Source organism: Trichomonas vaginalis, chromosome V (assembly GCF_026262505.1).
Source record: "Trichomonas vaginalis G3 chromosome V, whole genome shotgun sequence".
Lineage (NCBI taxonomy): Eukaryota > Parabasalia > Trichomonadida > Trichomonadidae > Trichomonas > Trichomonas vaginalis.
In genome coordinates, this window is record NC_067207.1 from 2,323,691 (window position 1) to 2,341,099 (window position 17,409).

The following is a 17,409-nucleotide window of genomic DNA, read 5'->3' on the forward strand; positions in this document are numbered from 1 at the left end:
AAATTGTAATTAAGTTTATATTATTAATTTATAACTATTCAGAAATATTTGGTGAAACTCATCAAATAAGGCCTTATAACCAAAATTTAACCATATTATTTAAATACAATAGTTTTCGTGCTACTCAATAAGAGAAATATCGTATCATTTCTTTTCATTAATATATTTCAATGGCTGAAAAAGAAACCACGATCATTAAAAAATCAGACATGAAAAAAATCCTTCAAGACAATCAAGAAATTGGACGCCTTTCTAAAGGAATTGATCAAGTAATGGCAACAGTTGTTGAACAATTTACAAAAGATCTCATCGAAGCATCTCTTAATGACGATAAAACATTTATAGATATGGATAAATTAATCACTGTTATCAGCGAAAATAAAAAATACGACTTTCTTGAAACTATGATTCCAAAGTTCAAAGAACTATCGGCTCCAAAGCGCAAAGAGTGAAAACTTAACGTTTTTGTGGATAACTTTGAAACAATAAAGATTTGTTTGAATAAATAAAAATAATTATTTTTATAGAGCAAAACAACACAAAATCATTCATTTAAGATTAATAATTGGTCGATAATTCATTTATTTGAGCATTGATTATTACTAAATATTGAAGAAATTTTAGTAATTTCAAATTTATTTGTCGAATTGAGTTCTTAACTGAACAATATCAAGCATTTTCTAATCTTATTGGGATATGTAATATCATTTTTCATATGTAAGAAGAATTAACAAGATTTGATTGAATATTTTAAAATTCTTGCTTTTTTTTTAATGTCTAAAAGAAAATATTGTAAAAAATATAGTAATATTTTAATTCATATTCAAAAGTTTATGGTAAATAAGCAATTTTAGCTCCTTCTCTTTCAAGGAATTGTCGTGTGATCAAAATCTTAAGTCTTCTCTGGAAAAGATCTTCAGAAACAGGGAACTCAACTTCCTTCTGTACGACAGAAATTAAATCTTTTTCTGTCATTGGGCCACCACCTTTCAAAGCTCTTGTAATTGCAGCATCAATTTGAGATTCTCTAGAAGCGTATGACTCTTTACTCTCAAATACTTGTGATGTTGGTGTCTTCTCGCTTATTGTTGGGATATCAATAATTCCATTTTCATCAGGTTTGCAGTCTACATTAACTTTGTAGGTGGATTTGGTTTTAGTAATCAATGATCCATACTTAGAGCTGGATAAAGCAGTAAGAATCTCTTCTAATTTTGGTTTTTCTAATCCGACAAGTTCTACAAGCTCTTCTTCTTGTTTTCCTTCGCCAATAACTGTTAATATTGATGCAACAATGCCATCGCATCTAACTTTTCTAAGACTTCCGCAGTTTTTGACCTCCAAATTGCATCTTGAAAGTCCAGCGTGCCAATTCAAAGCTCTTTTATTAACTTTGTCTGTATAATATTTTGTAAACTCTGTCATGGCTTTAAGAACCTCTTCTGGTGGTTTGACATTAAGATTTTGTTCATTTTTAAGAATATAAGATTGAATAATTGAAAATGAGAGATTAAACTGTGCGGGATATTTCTTAGTAAATTCCTGAACCGCGTCCTTATTTTGTTTGAAGTCTTCGAGGATATAAATTATTTTTGTTGCTAATTCAGGAACTAATGACTCAATACGTTGTGCAAGTAAGCAATCAGCCTGTATATCTTTGTTTTCGATCAATCTTTTAACGAGATCTGCGATATAAAGCTCTTCAAACAATTTTGTATTTCCCATCCAAGCAAAAGCATTAGATATTGCTTCAATGGCATCATCAGTAACTGCGGAAGGTCCAATATCAGCAATCCTTGATACTTCAGATGCTAAAAGACGTGTAACTTGTTCAGATGTGGCTCCAATTTGTCTTTCAAGGACTCTTGTGAGGTTATTGCGACCAACTTGGCCAATATGTTCAAGAGATAACAACTGGGATTGGAATTTGATGAAGTTCTCGAAGAGTTTGTCATCTTTCAACGCATCTTTTGAATTTTTAGTGATGAAATCAGTGAATTTTCGGTAGGATTCGCTGATCGTTGAAAGGCTCTTGAATATAATGGCCAGGATATTGGTGTTAACAGGGTCCGCGTTGATGAGATCTGGTTGGGATGAGATATTTGCAACAAAATCTTTTGCAAACATCGAAGCAATATTATAAAGGACCATTGTTTCGATATCATTGCCAGCAACTGTGTAAAGAATCCTAAATGCTTGGTAGATTTCGACAGCGCTCAGTTCTTTACTTAATTTTGTAAAGATATCTGTAAAGATTTTTTCGCCATGGACTTCTAATAGTTTTGTATCTTTCATGTATGTGATAAGTGCTCGGATATCTTCTTCATTGGAATCCTTGAAAAGTTTTTCAAGAATTCCTGTGATGAAACCAACAAAGAATTTGATTTCTGTTTCACCAAAGATGAGACCATTAATAAGGATATTGTAAAAACTCTCTTGATTTGGTAATAATGAAGAAAACGTGAATTGTAAATATGAAAATTTCAACTGGATATTCTTGATAAGAGCGATAAAACTATTGGTATCCTTGCTGGAACCGAATTTTTCCATTATCTTCGGCATATAGCTTGTGAGTTTTTCGTTAATGTAACTTAAAATTGAAGAAGGAGTGGAATAGATTGCTAACGAATAAACAAATCTCTGATCAACAATGCTGAACTTCGGTGTTTGGTCTTTTTCAAAAAGATCTGTTAACTTTTCATCAATAAATACAGTCCATTCTTCTTTTTGAGCAACTTGAACTGTAATTGATGATGGAACAGAGGTAGGCCTCTCTTTTGCAGAATCTGTGTATATTTGGCAAGGCTTAAAAGCAGAAAGCTGATTTTGCTTGTCAATTTGAAGTTTGTGCATTAAGCAAAACTGAGCCAATTTATATTACGTTATGTATGTAACTAGTTAATCAATATGTCTTCACTCCGCTTATTAATATTGGTCACTGAAATTAGAAATGAATTTTTACTATTTTAATAAATTTGCATATTTCTTAGCCATTAATCATATATTAGGATAGAACTTAAAATCAGGAAGTATCAACCTTTTCAACCAACAATGAATAAAATCTCAACAATAGATATGTGTTTACTCAGTATTTCTCATATGATTTTTAAAACTCGATAAGTGTCAATATTGTTTATCAATTGAATTGTTCTGTTTATCCATAAATAATAAATCAAGGTTCTATTTCATAAAAAAAATGCATAAATTTTTATAAAAGTTGTGCATGTTTAATTTAGAAGGAGTAGGGGTAATTTTAGCTAAAAGTGACACACCTGTAAAAAGTGACACACTTATGAAGGGTGTGATTACCGATCGGTAATTTCGACAGTTTAGAATTTAAAATTTTTTATGGAACTGTTGCGAGTTTCATAAAGAATTTAAGGAATATAAGCAAAGATTTGAATCAAAATCTTAGACCTAAGCCGCTCGATTCGCTCGCGGCTTCCGCGAATTACAGATCAGCAAAGATTTGAATCAAAATCTTCGAACTAAGCCGATCGCTTCGCTCGCGGCTTTCTTTATTATTTTAAATTTGCATATTTCCATCAAAAGTTCATAAGGTAAAAAATTTCGTTTATTTTTACTAAGAAAAAAAAGGTTTTTGATAATAAATTTATTTTATTTCGAAAAAGTAGCAATAATCGTAAAAGGGTATTGATAGGCTTGCTAAAGTAACTAATTTTAGCTGTCAAATACTTTTGTATTTTGAAGTAAATTAGTATAAATTTGTTTTTACTTTTATTTCGAAAAAGTAACAATAATCGTAAAAGGGTATTGATAGGCTTGCTAAAGTAACTAATTTTAGCTGTCAAATACTTTTGTATTTTGAAGTAAATTAGTATAAATTTGTTTTTACTTTTATTTCGAAAAAGTAACAATAATCGTAAAAGGGTATTGATAGGCTTGCTAAAGTAACTAATTTTAGCTGTCAAATACTTTTGTATTTTGAAGTAAATTAGTATAAATTTGATATTATTTTAACTCCCTTTGAAAACCTCAATTTTCCATACAGAGGGAACGGGAATAGCATCCAATATTCCCTGAGAATGGTTGCGCATTCTCAGTTCCCTCTATATTTCGAACGAAGCTCTCATCGGTCTTTTTTTTAATACTAAACGTTTTTTTTTTCCCTGTCACTTTTAGCTAAAATTTGGGTTTGCCAATTTAGAAGAGTCATCAAATGGAATTGGAGAGTTTTTATTGCTGGACGCGTTTAGCTAATCTTTGTAAAGTTGGATCTTGTAAAACTCTTAACTCATTTTCATCGTTTGTAACAATTTGAGAGTAGTGATCTCTAAGCTTCGAAATTAAATCTTGTACGTCCCTTTCATCATGAAAACTATAAACCATATCAGATTCTTGATCAGTTTTTATGTACAACTGATTACCTTGTATAGCATATCTAGTTTGTGGATTTAATTTCTTGTAAAAAGAGGACTCTTCATTTGTTTGAGTATTATTTAGTAAGAAAAGAGTTAAATCGGTTTGATTTTGAACCACACAAAGGAACAATGGTCCACCGATTTGAAGTTTTACCCAGCGTCCATCTTCAGACTTTTTATAAATGCAAACTTCTGGATAAACATTAAGATAGTCTTGTATGTATCCAACTTCCTGAAATATCTTTCTAATGACTCTTAAATTTGTATCTTTGCGGTATTGCTGATCAAAGTTAAGATGCAGTTCAAGATTTTCTTGCATTTTTTAAAGATTTTTATTGAAATGTCAAAAAAAATTAAAGATGCTAATTAGTGTTTTGAGGTCGAATATAGTAGAAATAAAATTAAGAAGAAATAAAATTTTTGAAAAATTTTCAAATTTTAATGTCACTTTTAACAATTTTTGACAAATGTAATTTTTTTTTCATTTTTCTTCATGACTGGTCCTAAACGCGTACTGTTAGGCATCATAATCGGTCAAAAGGTCTATAAATGCAATGGTAAGGGCCAAATTATTCTTCCAAAAAAAAATCCACGTCAATTTGTTGAAATTGGGTCTGCATTACTGAAGTTATCAGAACCTATTTCGGGAGTTCATCCAAATGAAGTTCCGGATGTCAATCTTTACCAAGAAGATTTCTTAAGTTTTGAAGGTTGTTGTGAATCTATACAACAACAGCCAAATCAATAACAAATTTCGATCCCGAATGCATGTATCGAAATTTGCAAAGAAGATCAACTTATACTTGATTCTAACGAAGCTTCAATTGATGAAGATGATCTATATTTTCAATCATTTGACTTCGTATGAATTTTCTTTTATCTTATTCATTGGGAATGGGCGATCCCAATTATAAAAGCGTCTTATATAATAAAAAAAAAACTTTTTTAACAGCGAAATGTGTAGTATTTATTCTGAATTGAACACGGTTAAGTCATTAAGCGAAATGGTACAATCTTTATCTCTGTCTGAGGAAAATGTTAAAAATTATCTGAAAAACATGAAAGATTTGGTTTTTGAAAACAAGCATATCAAGTTTCATTTCATCTAATTGAGTTGAATCAGATTTTAAGGTCAGCAATGTTAAAATAGCATTTACTTATGATTTTTTGTAAATTTTCGTGTACGTTACATAATTCGTATTACATTTTATATGAGGAAAGTCGATCTGAATGATGAAACAGGTCGACATAATCCCTTCATTATCAGAGATCCATGTAAGATCTTTTCAATGTCTCAAGTTAAAGAATATATGATTGAAAAAGATCGAGAATCAATCCGAACAACAACTCTAGCTCAAAGAGCCGATGTGCTCAAGCCTCCTGTACCTACAGGTGCTATTTCTCAGAAAAACACGCGATCAATTACGGCATATACTTCAATGAAATCTACGACTAGTAATTTCAATTCGGATGTATTAAAAAATGCTGGTAGAATCACCGATTTTATACGTCAAAAAAGAGAAATATATAAATTACAGTTACTAATTGATCAAAAAAGAAAAGAGATTAATACAATTTATAAAACTATGGAAAATGAAGAAAAGAAATGGGAAGACAAGGACAAAGAAATCGATAATCTTGGTGTAAAATACAAATGTATTAGCGTCCAAGCAGATAATCTTTATGTTGACCAAAAGAATGCATTTGAACAAGCACGTTCTAATGCCATTCAACTTCAAGCCACTAAAATGAAGAAAAAACGAGATATTATTGATCTACAAGAAGAATATAAGAAAGATTTGCTTACACTGCAAGAATACCAAGGATATCAGAGCTTTTTACAACAATTTGTTCCAAAGGGAAAAAAGATGTTCGATCATTTTAATGATGTTAAACAAATTGAAGCAGAATTAGCAAATGAACAAAAAGAAAACTTATTTTTAATTACGAACTGTATAGAGTTAGAAAGTCAAATAAATAATTGTCAAAATGATTATGAGCAATCGCTCAAAAACATCGAAAAATTGATTTTGAACATTAAGCCCATTATAGAAGAAACATATGATACTTCAGATGAAGCTTTGATGAAAGTGCAATACAAGAATGAATTTAACAATAAAAGTAAAGAAATTGAAAAAATTACAGATAAAATCAGGAAAATTTATGATCAATTCTTTGAACACGATGATCATATGAAAGCTTCAACAATGTTGAATAAAATTAATGCTGGTCTCGAAGATTTTTACAATAGATCAGCATTGCTTGACCAGAAATATATGAATCAACAACAAAAAGAAATAAATAAGATCCGTAGAGAGCAGCAACGCGCTGATCAAATGATGCAAAAAGAATTGGTGGCTCAAGTAAAGAAAGAACAAGCTCTTGAAAGAGCAAACAAACCAATTGTAAGAAGAACTGGAAGGCCGTTAGTAGCTAGGTCATTTATTCCTAAAGTTATTAAAAATAATGATGAAGAGCTTCGACTTAAAGCTCTTGCTGAGCGCAGACAAACTGAAATGCTGTTCGGCAAATTCGAATGAAGTTAATTTTATATAGTTGTATTTACCATGCTTGATATAATAGTAAATTTGTTTGTATATATTATCTCATTAATCTCTGGTATTGACAGGCTAATACTTGTATTCAAAAGTTAAATATGAAGATAATTATTGAACTGGGAGTCTGATAATTTTTAACAACCATTAACACATCTGTATAAAATATATTTACAATATTAGTAATAAAGGAATTGTCTTCAGTAAGTTAAAATATTAATTATTTATTCATCAAATACGATTAATTAAGTAGAAACTGTCATAAAAAGTGTGTGCTTGTTTCATCGATGGGACGTTAAAAGAGCTATTTAAAAAATAACAGAAAAGAAGTTTATTTGAGGAATTTAGGATGGATAACACGTGTTTCGCTTTGGGAAATAAAAATGCTATCAATTTGGCAATAGTGCATTCATGAGTTATATAAAATGGCGAACTCCATCAAAAAGATAAATTCGGATCTAAATTTCGGATGTTTACGAATTAATTTGGTTACTAAATTACTGTTTACTCATCAAATAAAATAAAATGGTGAATGTGAAAACCAGAAAAGTGAACATTATATTGCCATTATGAATGCTGCTCAAAATTAGACTTTCTAATTGTGGGTAGCATTTTACCTTCAAAATCAATGACTTTTCTTTCCGGAAAACTACAAGTTTTACATTTATTGAATTGTCGAGAATTTTTTGAAAAGTATCGACTTTACATTTGAAGAAAATTTTGAATTGATTATTCAAATTTTGAGAATTAAAAATTTTAGAAACGTTGAATTAAATTAACTAATATATGAAAGAAAAAAAATAAATCACAAATTTCAAAAGAAAAAATAATTAGCTGAAAAACCTATAGACAAGGTGAGTAAAAAACTCGGAAGATAATTAAACGAAAAAAAACAAACATTTATTAATATTAAAAGATGAATCCTAATAAAATCAGGATTTCTCGATAAAATAATTAGGGCAAGTTCTTACAAGATTAAGAGAAGGATGGTTCCCATTGTAACAAAGGAAGTAAATGTCATGTAACGGAGTTTCTGAGCTAATTTTGGATGCTTCTTATGGTGGTAGGCATATAAAATTAAGCCAGCAATAGGGCAAACGCATATAGCACCATACATTAAGACTTCAGAGAAGGATGAAATGCCCTCACTGCTATCAATCTGTGCATTGTCTTGGCTTGGTTCTTCTTCTTGGCCGATTAGATCGATTGGGAAGCCTGGTGGTAATGGATGATCCAACTCAAGAGTTTTTCCATTCTTAAGTGTATATGTGAACTTTCCAGCGGAAAGATCAATAGGTGGTGGAACTTGGGCGCCACAAACTGTGACGAAGAAATCAGGAGTAGGGATGCAGTAGTTGCATTCAATCTCTGTGGAGTAGCTATAGTCCTCATATGGATTGAAGGAGGAGGATGATTGTTCGATATTAGAGTATATAGCGTTTGGGCACATTATGATTTATAATTAGAATGTTTGAGTTAATATTCAAATATTTTGATGGCTTTCAATTTTGATTGCGCATAGCGGTTAGACAAACATGTTAAATTTTAATAAATATTACTATATATGCAATGATTACCACTGTTATGGTAAAGGCTTTCAAATGTATTATTCAATTTTGAGATATTCTTAAAATCTTCAATTCCTCTTAATTTGAGGAGGCATAACGTTAGATTGAAATTAAATATATTGATAATCATATATTCGTTGATATTATGCAATTAAAATTATGTATTAAATTTGAAAAGGTTATCGTTGGGAGTTCAAATGCGAAATTGGTACATTTTAGCTTGACCATACTATTCAGATCAAATATTATTTAAGATATTTTCAACTTTGAATGCCATCGTTTTTTAGCATATTATATCATTTATGTTTAAAATTAATTATTACATTAAATTAATGATATTTTTAAATTACGATCTTTTGAATTCAGCTGTTTTCAAATTTATTTTTCACTTCACATGACATAGTTTTAAATATTACTTAACTCATCTAGTTACAAATATTTTTTATCATCGACGGAAGTTTTCAATTTTGGCTATTTTACATTCGCTTTCTCAAAATATTATTACCTAGTCAATTCAAACATGTTGATTTTTCCATATGATAAATCAACTACTTTTTTTCAATTGAAATACAAAGTTTTCTTTCATTTCTCACTACATCTTCACTGCACATGATATCCATGCATAATTTTCAAAATAAACCTTTTCCCTCTAAATCAATTCAATTTTTTCATAAGAAATAACGATTTATTGCTTTTATATAGTTTATGATATCAATCATTCATTTTTCGATAATTCTTATCTTCTGCTACACATCCTCTAATGTATAATATATCCCGTATCATTCAAATCCGATCATAATTAATTTCAAAGAATCGACCACTCAAAAAATTACAATTAATAATTTATTTAACTAGTATTCCTGGATTCAGTTGGTCATAAGCGCGAAAGTTATGCTGATTATTCAGGTCATAGCTCACTAAATTATCATGACAATTTTAATTTTCATTATTTGAGCAATTTATTGTATTGTTTTTCGCGACATGTCCAAAATATTATGAATGCCCGTCTTAATTAGTTTCATTGAACAAGTCTGTTATGATTAAATTGAATTTTATTATGTTATTAAAAGTTTAGATCTGTAAAATAAAAGATTGCAAATTATAAGAATAACTTAAGAAAATAAAGAGATTTATAAAATTTATATCAGAATCTAACAAATAAAAACATTTCAGTAATTCGCAAGTAATCAGAAAAGGCTCAATAAATAGTGCATACATACAGTAATCTTTGATTTCGCTTACTTTTCGAATTTTTAGCAAATTTTCATAATATAAACCAATATTATAAAACAGAATTGGATCAATTGAGTCGATTGAGTGATTGTGTTGATGTGTGGTCGCTAAGTCTTGTAATTTCGAAAGTTTGTATAATTAAATATCGAACGCAAAGATCAATTGCAAAATTCGAACGATTAATATTCATGACAAACGCATATGATTTTGGGTGCTTCACTGTATCATGATATTTGAAGTCTTGCTCAGAATTTCAGAGTTCATCACCGAAAAATGTTATCTCAATTGATATGTTTAAGCTTTTTCTATTGGAACTTTATATCAATAATTAAGGAAGTCAATTTGGAAAATTGTTTTCACTTTAGGAGAATATAATTTTCCATTTGGAAAATTTAAAAAGTGAGACGCGCAGGATTCGAACTTTTTTAAAAAGTTGATTTAAATGAATTTTAGTGTGGAATATAAGGATAATATCATATTTAAAATAAGAATATACTAGTTTAGGTGGTATTAATTTTTTCGATAAATTTGAGAGTATGTACGTTTAGGGCATGAAAAGTGTCAATTCGCTCAGCGAAAGCTGAGCTAGCTTCGTTCTCGAAAGAATAAGGAAGGAGTGAAGGAGAATGATACAGAAGTTGACACATTCATATCATTTCAACAAATTTTGATCAAATTGAAATTCAATAAAATTCAATTCAATTCATATCCTTCAGTCAGTACATTGATATCCTTCTGCATCACAATGATAACTCGGGCATCAATAGTTCTACAACTAACTCAGAAAAAACAAGATTTTTACTTCCTGCTTACAGCTTTTAAAAAGTTTCGATGATAAAAATCATTCTACTCTCGTTTATCGACATATGGTGATAGTAGGTAAACATATTCTTATCGATATTAATAAAAATATTTGTACGAAAATCTTATCCAACTAGAGAGTTATTCATAAAGTATATGATAATTATAATTACTTTATCTTTGTTTTATCTTTGAATAAACAATTTAATTTAAATTGCATAATATTTTTTGGTTGAAAGACAGGAAACTTAGTTGAGTTTGTATTATTTTTATCGTTTAATTCATCGTATCAGTGAGTGATCCAGATATTTAAGATATTTAGAAAAAAAATTATTAATTTGATTAACAAATTTTAATCAAAATAGCAAAAATCTATTTGATAGCTGTAAACAAACAATAATTTTTATTTCAAGCAAAATCACTTATTTTCATCTAAACGTATAAAATTGTCAATTTTATGAAAATAATTTGAAAATCTCATGAAATGTATAGGAGAGTAATATTTTTCAATTTTCTTTTTTTCTTTGTCTCAAATATTTTCTGTTGGGAATTTTCTTGTTATCAAAAAATAATTTTAATATTTGTTTATTTCATTACATACAATAAAATTTTAAAAACTCTATTTCTTCTCAAGAAAATTTTTTCCTTCATATGAAGAAACATTTTGTTCTCCATTTGATACTGAGTCTAAATCTCGATTTTTGAATTTTCTTCTTTCCAAATTTCTTTTTTCCAAATTAGAAGTTTAATTCAAATTTTCAATAGTTTATATATTTTCTCAAACCGTCTCAGATTTTCTCACTTTTTAGGGATTTTCTCTCAAAATATACAAAAATAGTAATATCAATACATGTGTCTAATATACTTTAAAACCATCGTGACAAAATTCAAAAACGAAGCGTTCTTCTCTCCAAATTTTTTTCAAAATCAAAAAAATGAGATAAAAAAGTACGTTTGGAAAATTCATTTTTAGCATTTTAGGAATTTTCTCACTTTTCTTCCAAATTGACATCCTTACAATAATGCCTCGAAACTAGATTTTTTTTTGATTATAAAAAGTACCTTTTGGGACATAAATAATATTTCTATTAATGGCATATTATCTGATTTCAAAGAATCAATTGATTTAGAGTGATTGGAATAAAAATCTTGTATAATATAAGCATCCGGATAGCAATCCTATTGTTCTAGACTTTCCTATTGTTATCATGCCGTTTCTCATCAATAGATTTAATCAAAATTCATAAATTATATCAGAAATCTTTGCAGTCACTGCTTTCCGCATGTATAGCATAGGATTTTTTTCTTCTAATAAATTTAAGTGATATTTATATGGTAAAACGCAAACGTGTCCTTTATAAAAATTATTAATGTCCGACAAAGACGCTCATCCAAGCAAATACAGTGAATTGCGAAGTAATTACAAATATTACATCGATACATACAATGCATTATATCAGTTGAGAACGGAAAAAGAAGAAGAATTAAACTCGATTTACAAAATGATCAAAACAGAATTTATTGATTCAAATAAATATCCTCCCCAAAATATACTACGAGACATTTTAAATATTGTTCCGTATAATAATCATTATGCAAAGTCATATCTATCTCTTGCCAAACTCATATCAGATGAATATCATATCAAAGAGGTCGAACGTGTCATACATATCTCAAACTTCCTATTTTATAAAGAATATGGAATTAAATTATACAAATCTGATGACTTCGAAAAAGATGATATTAAAGATCTCGATATTCATACAGAGAATACAATATACAGAGCAATTATGAATAACGACAAAGAAAGTTTCATCATATTCACGGAAAGAGCTGGATTTGATAAAAATCAAACGCTTGCAAGTAGGTTATATCCACATTCTAATAAAGGATATTCATTACTTGAATTATGTTGTTACCATGGAGCTGTTGATTGTTTCAAGTTATTAAGAACGAAATTTAAGTCAGAAATAACTCAAAAATGTCTCAGATTTTCATTTTTAGGAGGAAATCCGGAGATAATGAATGAATGTTTAAAATATCAAAAACCAAATGAAAAATGCATGAAATATGCAATTATTTCACATAACATTGATTTTGTTACATTCTTGATGAATGAATACAATATAGAAATCGATTTAGATAATTGTGGGTTTTATAATAATCTTGAATCCTTTTTAGTTCATCTCGATCAAACTAATGATTTTGGCTATTGCTTTGTTTATTTATCGTTCTTTAATATTCCATCCCTTTTCGAATGCTTCCTTTCACAAGGTGTAAACATCAATGAAAAAGTTGAAAATAGAGAAACCGCACTTCATTATGCAGCATATTATAATAATATAGAAACTGTCGAATTTCTCATTTCACATGGTGCGAATATCAATGAAAAAAATGAAAATGGAAGAACCGCACTTCATTATGCAGCATGGAAAAATAGTAAAGAAACTGTCAAAGTTCTCATTTCACATGGCGCGAATATCAATGAAAAAGATAGAGATGGAAGAACCGCACTTTATGATGCAGCATATTGTAATAGTAAAGAAATTGTCGAATTTCTCATTTCACATGGTGCGAATATCAATGAAAGAGATAGAGATGGAGAAACCGCACTTCATTATGCAGCAAATTGTAATAGTAAAGAAACTGTCGAAGTTTTCATTTCACATGGTGCGAATATCAATGAAAAAGATGAAGATGGAAGAACCGCACTTCATTATGCAACATGGGAAAATAATAAAGAAACTGTCGAAGTTCTCATTTCATATGGTGCGAATATCAATGAAAGAGATGAAGATGGACAAACCGCTCTTCATTATGCAGCATTTTATAATAGTAAAGAAACTGTCGAAATCCTCATTTCACATGGTGCGAATATCAATGAAAAAGATAAAGATGGACAAACCGCACTTCATATTGCAGCAAATAAAAACAATACAGAAATTGTTGAAGTTCTCATTTCACATGGTGTAAATATCAATGAAAAAGATAAAGATGGAAAAACCGCACTTCATATTGCAGCAAATAAAAACAATACAGAAATTGTTGAAGTTCTCATTTCACATGGTGCAAATAATGTTCCTACAAGTTGGCCTTCACTCCGAGGTATTAACCCCTGTACCTACTTTCGTTGAAAATTCGATGATTCTTTGGTACATTTATTGATATTTATGATTTATTGTGAAATAGTTGATATTTATGATTTATTGTACAGGACATGATGTATAATTTTTTTAAAGATTATTTAGTTAAACATTTTCATCTACTTTTGATATATTGGAGATTTCTAACATGTTTATATATTTTTGGTTTTTTAGTCAGAGTTCCTCATGCAAATGGATTTTACATGAGAAATATGAATGCATTTCAATTTTGATATTCAATCATCTCATATCTCGACTTTGGCCTTGGGGATTTCCATAAAATTCCATATATTATTAGAGTATATGATGTTATTAATTTGTGCAAATTTACAGGGGAAATTGTGTAAATTTAGTCAACTTTACTGCACAACAAGAAAACACCGCACGCCTGTAATCCCCAATAAAGTATTCAATTTTCACTGATTTTCTCCTAAGTCTCAAGTTAAGCTTCTTATGATCTATTCAATCTATACTATAAATATGAGTCCTTTTCTCATGCTAGAAATGGTGAGTGCACACATGTTCCTACATAAAATACTATTCTTTTTCTTGTATTTTCGAAGATGTATTTTATTAGGAATTAAAAAAATAGTTAACTATACATAAAGCTATTTTCCCAACTCTCAATTTTATGGCTATTCCGTACTTTGTATTGGATCTAAAATAAAATGGGTTGCGTAATGAATACAATTAATTATATGAATTGAATTAAAGGTCGACAAAATATTGTGAGGGGAAAATTGAGTACTTGTTGACTATTGAGCACATATTCTTTATCAAATTCATCGCTTTCCGTAAAAAAGATGAATCTTTCTATGACATCATCCATAATGACTCTCTAAATTGTATTTTGAATTTTAGTTTTTTAAAAGATTCTGATGTATCACATGAGCCAGTAAAAAAAATAACAATATCATTTTTATTGCGAAGATGGTGTTAATGTGACTCTATATTGCTTTGTTTCTGCCGAATTAACTGTTGATTTAATCAAAACACGCATTGAACCATCAGAAGGTTCATCATAATCATGAGGAGGAACATTATCTGCAACAGATATTTCTCCATCAGGCGGATTTAATATTTTCAATGTACAAGATTTTGTTCCTTGAGTTAATGTTACAGTCTTAGCATCAACAACAGTAACATTTGAAGGTGTTGTCATGGTCCAAACCATTCTTTGAGGATTTTCCCCTCCAATAATATTATCTTTCATCGACCAAAACTACATCCCTTGTCACAGACTTCAGTTTTGTCCGCCTAAATAATTGTCAGATGAATTATAAATCTTTGTAATTCCTGAATATGCTGTTACATTGAACTTCTCACCTTCAATAGTTAGTGTATTATGAGGTGTAACAGTAGATTTGTATACAACCCATCTTTGTCCTTCTTGAGAATAGTCCCAATAATCAATTCCTTTATTTGAAAGATCAATATAATCCAATGTTCCAAGGTCTGATGCCCATCTTACACCATCTGAGTCAAATACAAATGTTCCTTGGTCCATGTGAGCATGAGGACTCCATGGTTTTCCACCTTTGAAGCCGAATGAAAGTCCTTTTCCTAATTCCCAAGATGTACGAACTAAAATCACAGGAGTAATGCCTTTGCCATAATACATTTTATTGGATGGGGCTATAGCTTCTTCTTTTCTGAATCTTGATCCAAAAACTAAAACTATTGGCAAATAATAATGTGCAATTCCTGTTTTAAGGACTTCTAATATGTAATTGTTATAGAATACTAAAGAAGGATCATTATAATAGTATGCAAACCAATATAAAATCGGTTGAAGAACACCTTTTGGCCCTGAATCGTAATAATTAAAATTTAAATTACTTGTTCCGACCATATATTGTATATATTTCCCTGATTTTGCAAATCCTGGCCATTCAGCTAATCCAAATGTATGATTAAATACACTGTGTAAAGCTGCAAACATTAAACCGGCATAAGTTGTTCCGTATGACCAGTAAGAGTATCCTTCTGGATAGTTACCATCTGGTGAGTATTCTATTAATGAATTCTTGATACTTTGAACAGATCTATTTATTAAATAATCTGATAAGTTCTTATCAGTATCTCTAATAGCGAGAGCTGCAATTGTTATACCAGAATTACAAATACGCCAATGTTTCATTCAGTGATGGCTAAATATATACAAACAATTTTATTGAAGATTAATATGTAATGACATTAGTAGAACCTTACAATCCAAGATTTGTCATTTACTTTCCATTTCACTTTTTCCTTTTCAGACTTATCAGATCAACTAAGAAATCTGTCTTTGGCACCCTCATAATAGATTCAGGGATTGTTGATCCATGATCCAAAAGGAATTCTGCGCAATCATATCTTCCATAGTAACATGCATAAAACAAAGGGATTTCTTTAAAATCGTTCTGTAGATTGACGTCTGCTCCTTTTTCTACCAGATACTTAACTACTGCTAAAGATCCTCCGTGGCAAGCGTTATGAAGCGATGGAAAATCTTTACCTTTTCCGCATCTATTAACATCGACATTAAAATTATCAAAAATATACGATACGATAGGCAGAGAACCGGCAAGGCATCCCATTTCGAGATATTTGTAAATTGAGTTACTATCGAGCACCGAATTTTCTGCTCTTTTGATAATCGACAAAAAAGCAGGAAAATAGGCATATGAGCAACATTTAAAGATAGCTGCTTCACTAATCTGTTCATTGAGATATACAACTGCTGTCGTATTAAAAGCAGCAAATGCGTCAAGAAATGTGAATTTTCCGCACTGAGAACAGTTTTCCATCAACCAAGAACAAATCTCATTCCTATGATATTTGATTCCCAATGGTAGACAGTCTGTAAAAGTACATCCGTTTTGATTTGCGAGTCGAATTATTTCGAAATTACCTCCGAACAGGCAATGTTTGCCACTGTTACTAAGATTGTTGTTTGGCGAGTTGAATAAGAGGTATTTGAAGCAATTTTCAGATCCATAAAATGCTGCAGCTTCAAGTAATGAAATTTCGTTGTCATCGGTATATCCATCAAACACTGATGGCTTAACTGTCATGTCTATTGAGAAATTCTGATTCAATGTCATATTATTAAGAGAATCAACGTCATCGTTCTTCAGAATGTATAAAATCGATTTTTCTGGATAAAGTTTGAGTAGATTCGATAACTTAAGTGATTTTTTGAAAGGAGGTTTGGAAAATGTTGACAAATAAGTTCGATAATCGATTTTTTCATATGGAGCATTATGTTCGACTTGTTCTGTACTGTAAACACCTGAATGGTACAGAATATCAGCGAAATATACATTCTCTAATGTAATTGGTATAATCGATAAAGTGATTTTTGTTTGTTTGTAGATTTCACGCCATATCTTAACAAGATCTGCTATATTTTTGGGTCTTATACTTGAGAAATACAGAAGAAGTCTATATGGAGTTTCATAATCGTCATTAAAATTTTCCAAAATGAAAGAGATGATTTCCTCGACTGTATCAGCTGAAATACTTGACAACATGTTCTCAAGTGTCACATATTTCGATAGATTTTCTGGAATGTCGATCTCTGTTAGAGAGTTCATTTCGTCTTCCAGAAAATTTTATGAGATTATGATTGAACTTACAAATAACATCAAAAGTGATGAATTTAAACACATTCTCATAGGAAATCATTGGCCGTTCGTTTAAAAATTCATTGGATTTTTTCAAGACTTAGTATTTTTAAATTGTT

The 17,409-nt window shown here is 29.9% G+C and overlaps 11 protein-coding genes across 11 annotated transcripts, besides 3 other annotated features; 5 read left to right on the plus strand and 6 right to left on the minus strand.

The window, feature by feature from the left end:
• Positions 1 to 165: 165 nt before the first annotated feature.
• Positions 166 to 523, plus strand: TVAGG3_0265730 (histone-fold family; the record flags this gene model as incomplete). The annotated part of the gene is made up of 1 exon (XM_001583584.1): positions 171 to 452. The coding sequence occupies one exon, from the start codon at positions 171 to 173 to the stop codon at positions 450 to 452; it is 282 nt and encodes a 93-aa protein (XP_001583634.1).
• A 308-nt stretch (positions 524 to 831) lies between these two features.
• TVAGG3_0265740 (ubiquitin protein ligase binding) lies at positions 832 to 2,866 on the minus strand (the record flags this gene model as incomplete). Its single annotated transcript, XM_001583585.2, has 1 exon — positions 832 to 2,853. The coding sequence occupies one exon, from the start codon at positions 2,851 to 2,853 to the stop codon at positions 832 to 834; it is 2,022 nt and encodes a 673-aa protein (XP_001583635.1).
• A 373-nt stretch (positions 2,867 to 3,239) lies between these two features.
• Positions 3,240 to 3,269: a terminal%2Cinverted (terminal inverted repeat of MuDR-3_TvMULE3 transposon ID:TVAGG3_0265750).
• Positions 3,240 to 4,161: a mobile genetic element.
• Positions 4,132 to 4,161: a terminal%2Cinverted (terminal inverted repeat of MuDR-3_TvMULE3 transposon ID:TVAGG3_0265750).
• Positions 4,162 to 4,197: 36 nt separating this feature from the next.
• Positions 4,198 to 4,750, minus strand: TVAGG3_0265760 (Dcp1-like decapping family; the record flags this gene model as incomplete). The annotated part of the gene is made up of 1 exon (XM_001583586.1): positions 4,198 to 4,701. The coding sequence occupies one exon, from the start codon at positions 4,699 to 4,701 to the stop codon at positions 4,198 to 4,200; it is 504 nt and encodes a 167-aa protein (XP_001583636.1).
• Positions 4,751 to 4,875: 125 nt separating this feature from the next.
• On the plus strand, positions 4,876 to 5,130 carry TVAGG3_0265770 (uncharacterized protein; the record flags this gene model as incomplete). Its single annotated transcript, XM_001583587.1, has 1 exon — positions 4,876 to 5,130. One exon carries the CDS (start codon positions 4,876 to 4,878, stop codon positions 5,128 to 5,130), a length of 255 nt encoding a protein of 84 aa, XP_001583637.1.
• Positions 5,131 to 5,593: 463 nt separating this feature from the next.
• Positions 5,594 to 5,861, plus strand: TVAGG3_0265780 (uncharacterized protein; the record flags this gene model as incomplete). The annotated part of the gene is made up of 1 exon (XM_001583588.2): positions 5,594 to 5,861. A coding segment is annotated over one exon (268 nt), but the record flags the coding sequence as incomplete, so codon positions are not given.
• A 107-nt stretch (positions 5,862 to 5,968) lies between these two features.
• Positions 5,969 to 6,922, plus strand: TVAGG3_0265790 (cilia- and flagella-associated protein 100 family; the record flags this gene model as incomplete). Its single annotated transcript, XM_001583589.2, has 1 exon — positions 5,969 to 6,922. The coding sequence occupies one exon, from the start codon at positions 5,969 to 5,971 to the stop codon at positions 6,920 to 6,922; it is 954 nt and encodes a 317-aa protein (XP_001583639.2).
• A 982-nt stretch (positions 6,923 to 7,904) lies between these two features.
• On the minus strand, positions 7,905 to 8,387 carry TVAGG3_0265800 (uncharacterized protein; the record flags this gene model as incomplete). Its single annotated transcript, XM_001583590.1, has 1 exon — positions 7,905 to 8,387. The coding sequence occupies one exon, from the start codon at positions 8,385 to 8,387 to the stop codon at positions 7,905 to 7,907; it is 483 nt and encodes a 160-aa protein (XP_001583640.1).
• A 3,522-nt stretch (positions 8,388 to 11,909) lies between these two features.
• Positions 11,910 to 13,673, plus strand: TVAGG3_0265810 (ankyrin repeat and SOCS box-containing protein 4 family; the record flags this gene model as incomplete). The annotated part of the gene is made up of 1 exon (XM_001583591.1): positions 11,910 to 13,673. One exon carries the CDS (start codon positions 11,910 to 11,912, stop codon positions 13,671 to 13,673), a length of 1,764 nt encoding a protein of 587 aa, XP_001583641.1.
• A 928-nt stretch (positions 13,674 to 14,601) lies between these two features.
• TVAGG3_0265820 (chondroitin AC/alginate lyase family protein family) lies at positions 14,602 to 14,895 on the minus strand (the record flags this gene model as incomplete). The annotated part of the gene is made up of 1 exon (XM_001583592.1): positions 14,602 to 14,895. One exon carries the CDS (start codon positions 14,893 to 14,895, stop codon positions 14,602 to 14,604), a length of 294 nt encoding a protein of 97 aa, XP_001583642.1.
• Positions 14,896 to 14,925: 30 nt separating this feature from the next.
• TVAGG3_0265830 (chondroitin AC/alginate lyase family protein family) lies at positions 14,926 to 15,822 on the minus strand (the record flags this gene model as incomplete). The annotated part of the gene is made up of 1 exon (XM_001583593.1): positions 14,926 to 15,822. The coding sequence occupies one exon, from the start codon at positions 15,820 to 15,822 to the stop codon at positions 14,926 to 14,928; it is 897 nt and encodes a 298-aa protein (XP_001583643.1).
• Positions 15,823 to 15,922: 100 nt separating this feature from the next.
• On the minus strand, positions 15,923 to 17,197 carry TVAGG3_0265840 (Ankyrin repeat family; the record flags this gene model as incomplete). Its single annotated transcript, XM_001583594.1, has 1 exon — positions 15,923 to 17,197. The coding sequence occupies one exon, from the start codon at positions 17,195 to 17,197 to the stop codon at positions 15,923 to 15,925; it is 1,275 nt and encodes a 424-aa protein (XP_001583644.1).
• Positions 17,198 to 17,409: the final 212 nt, after the last annotated feature.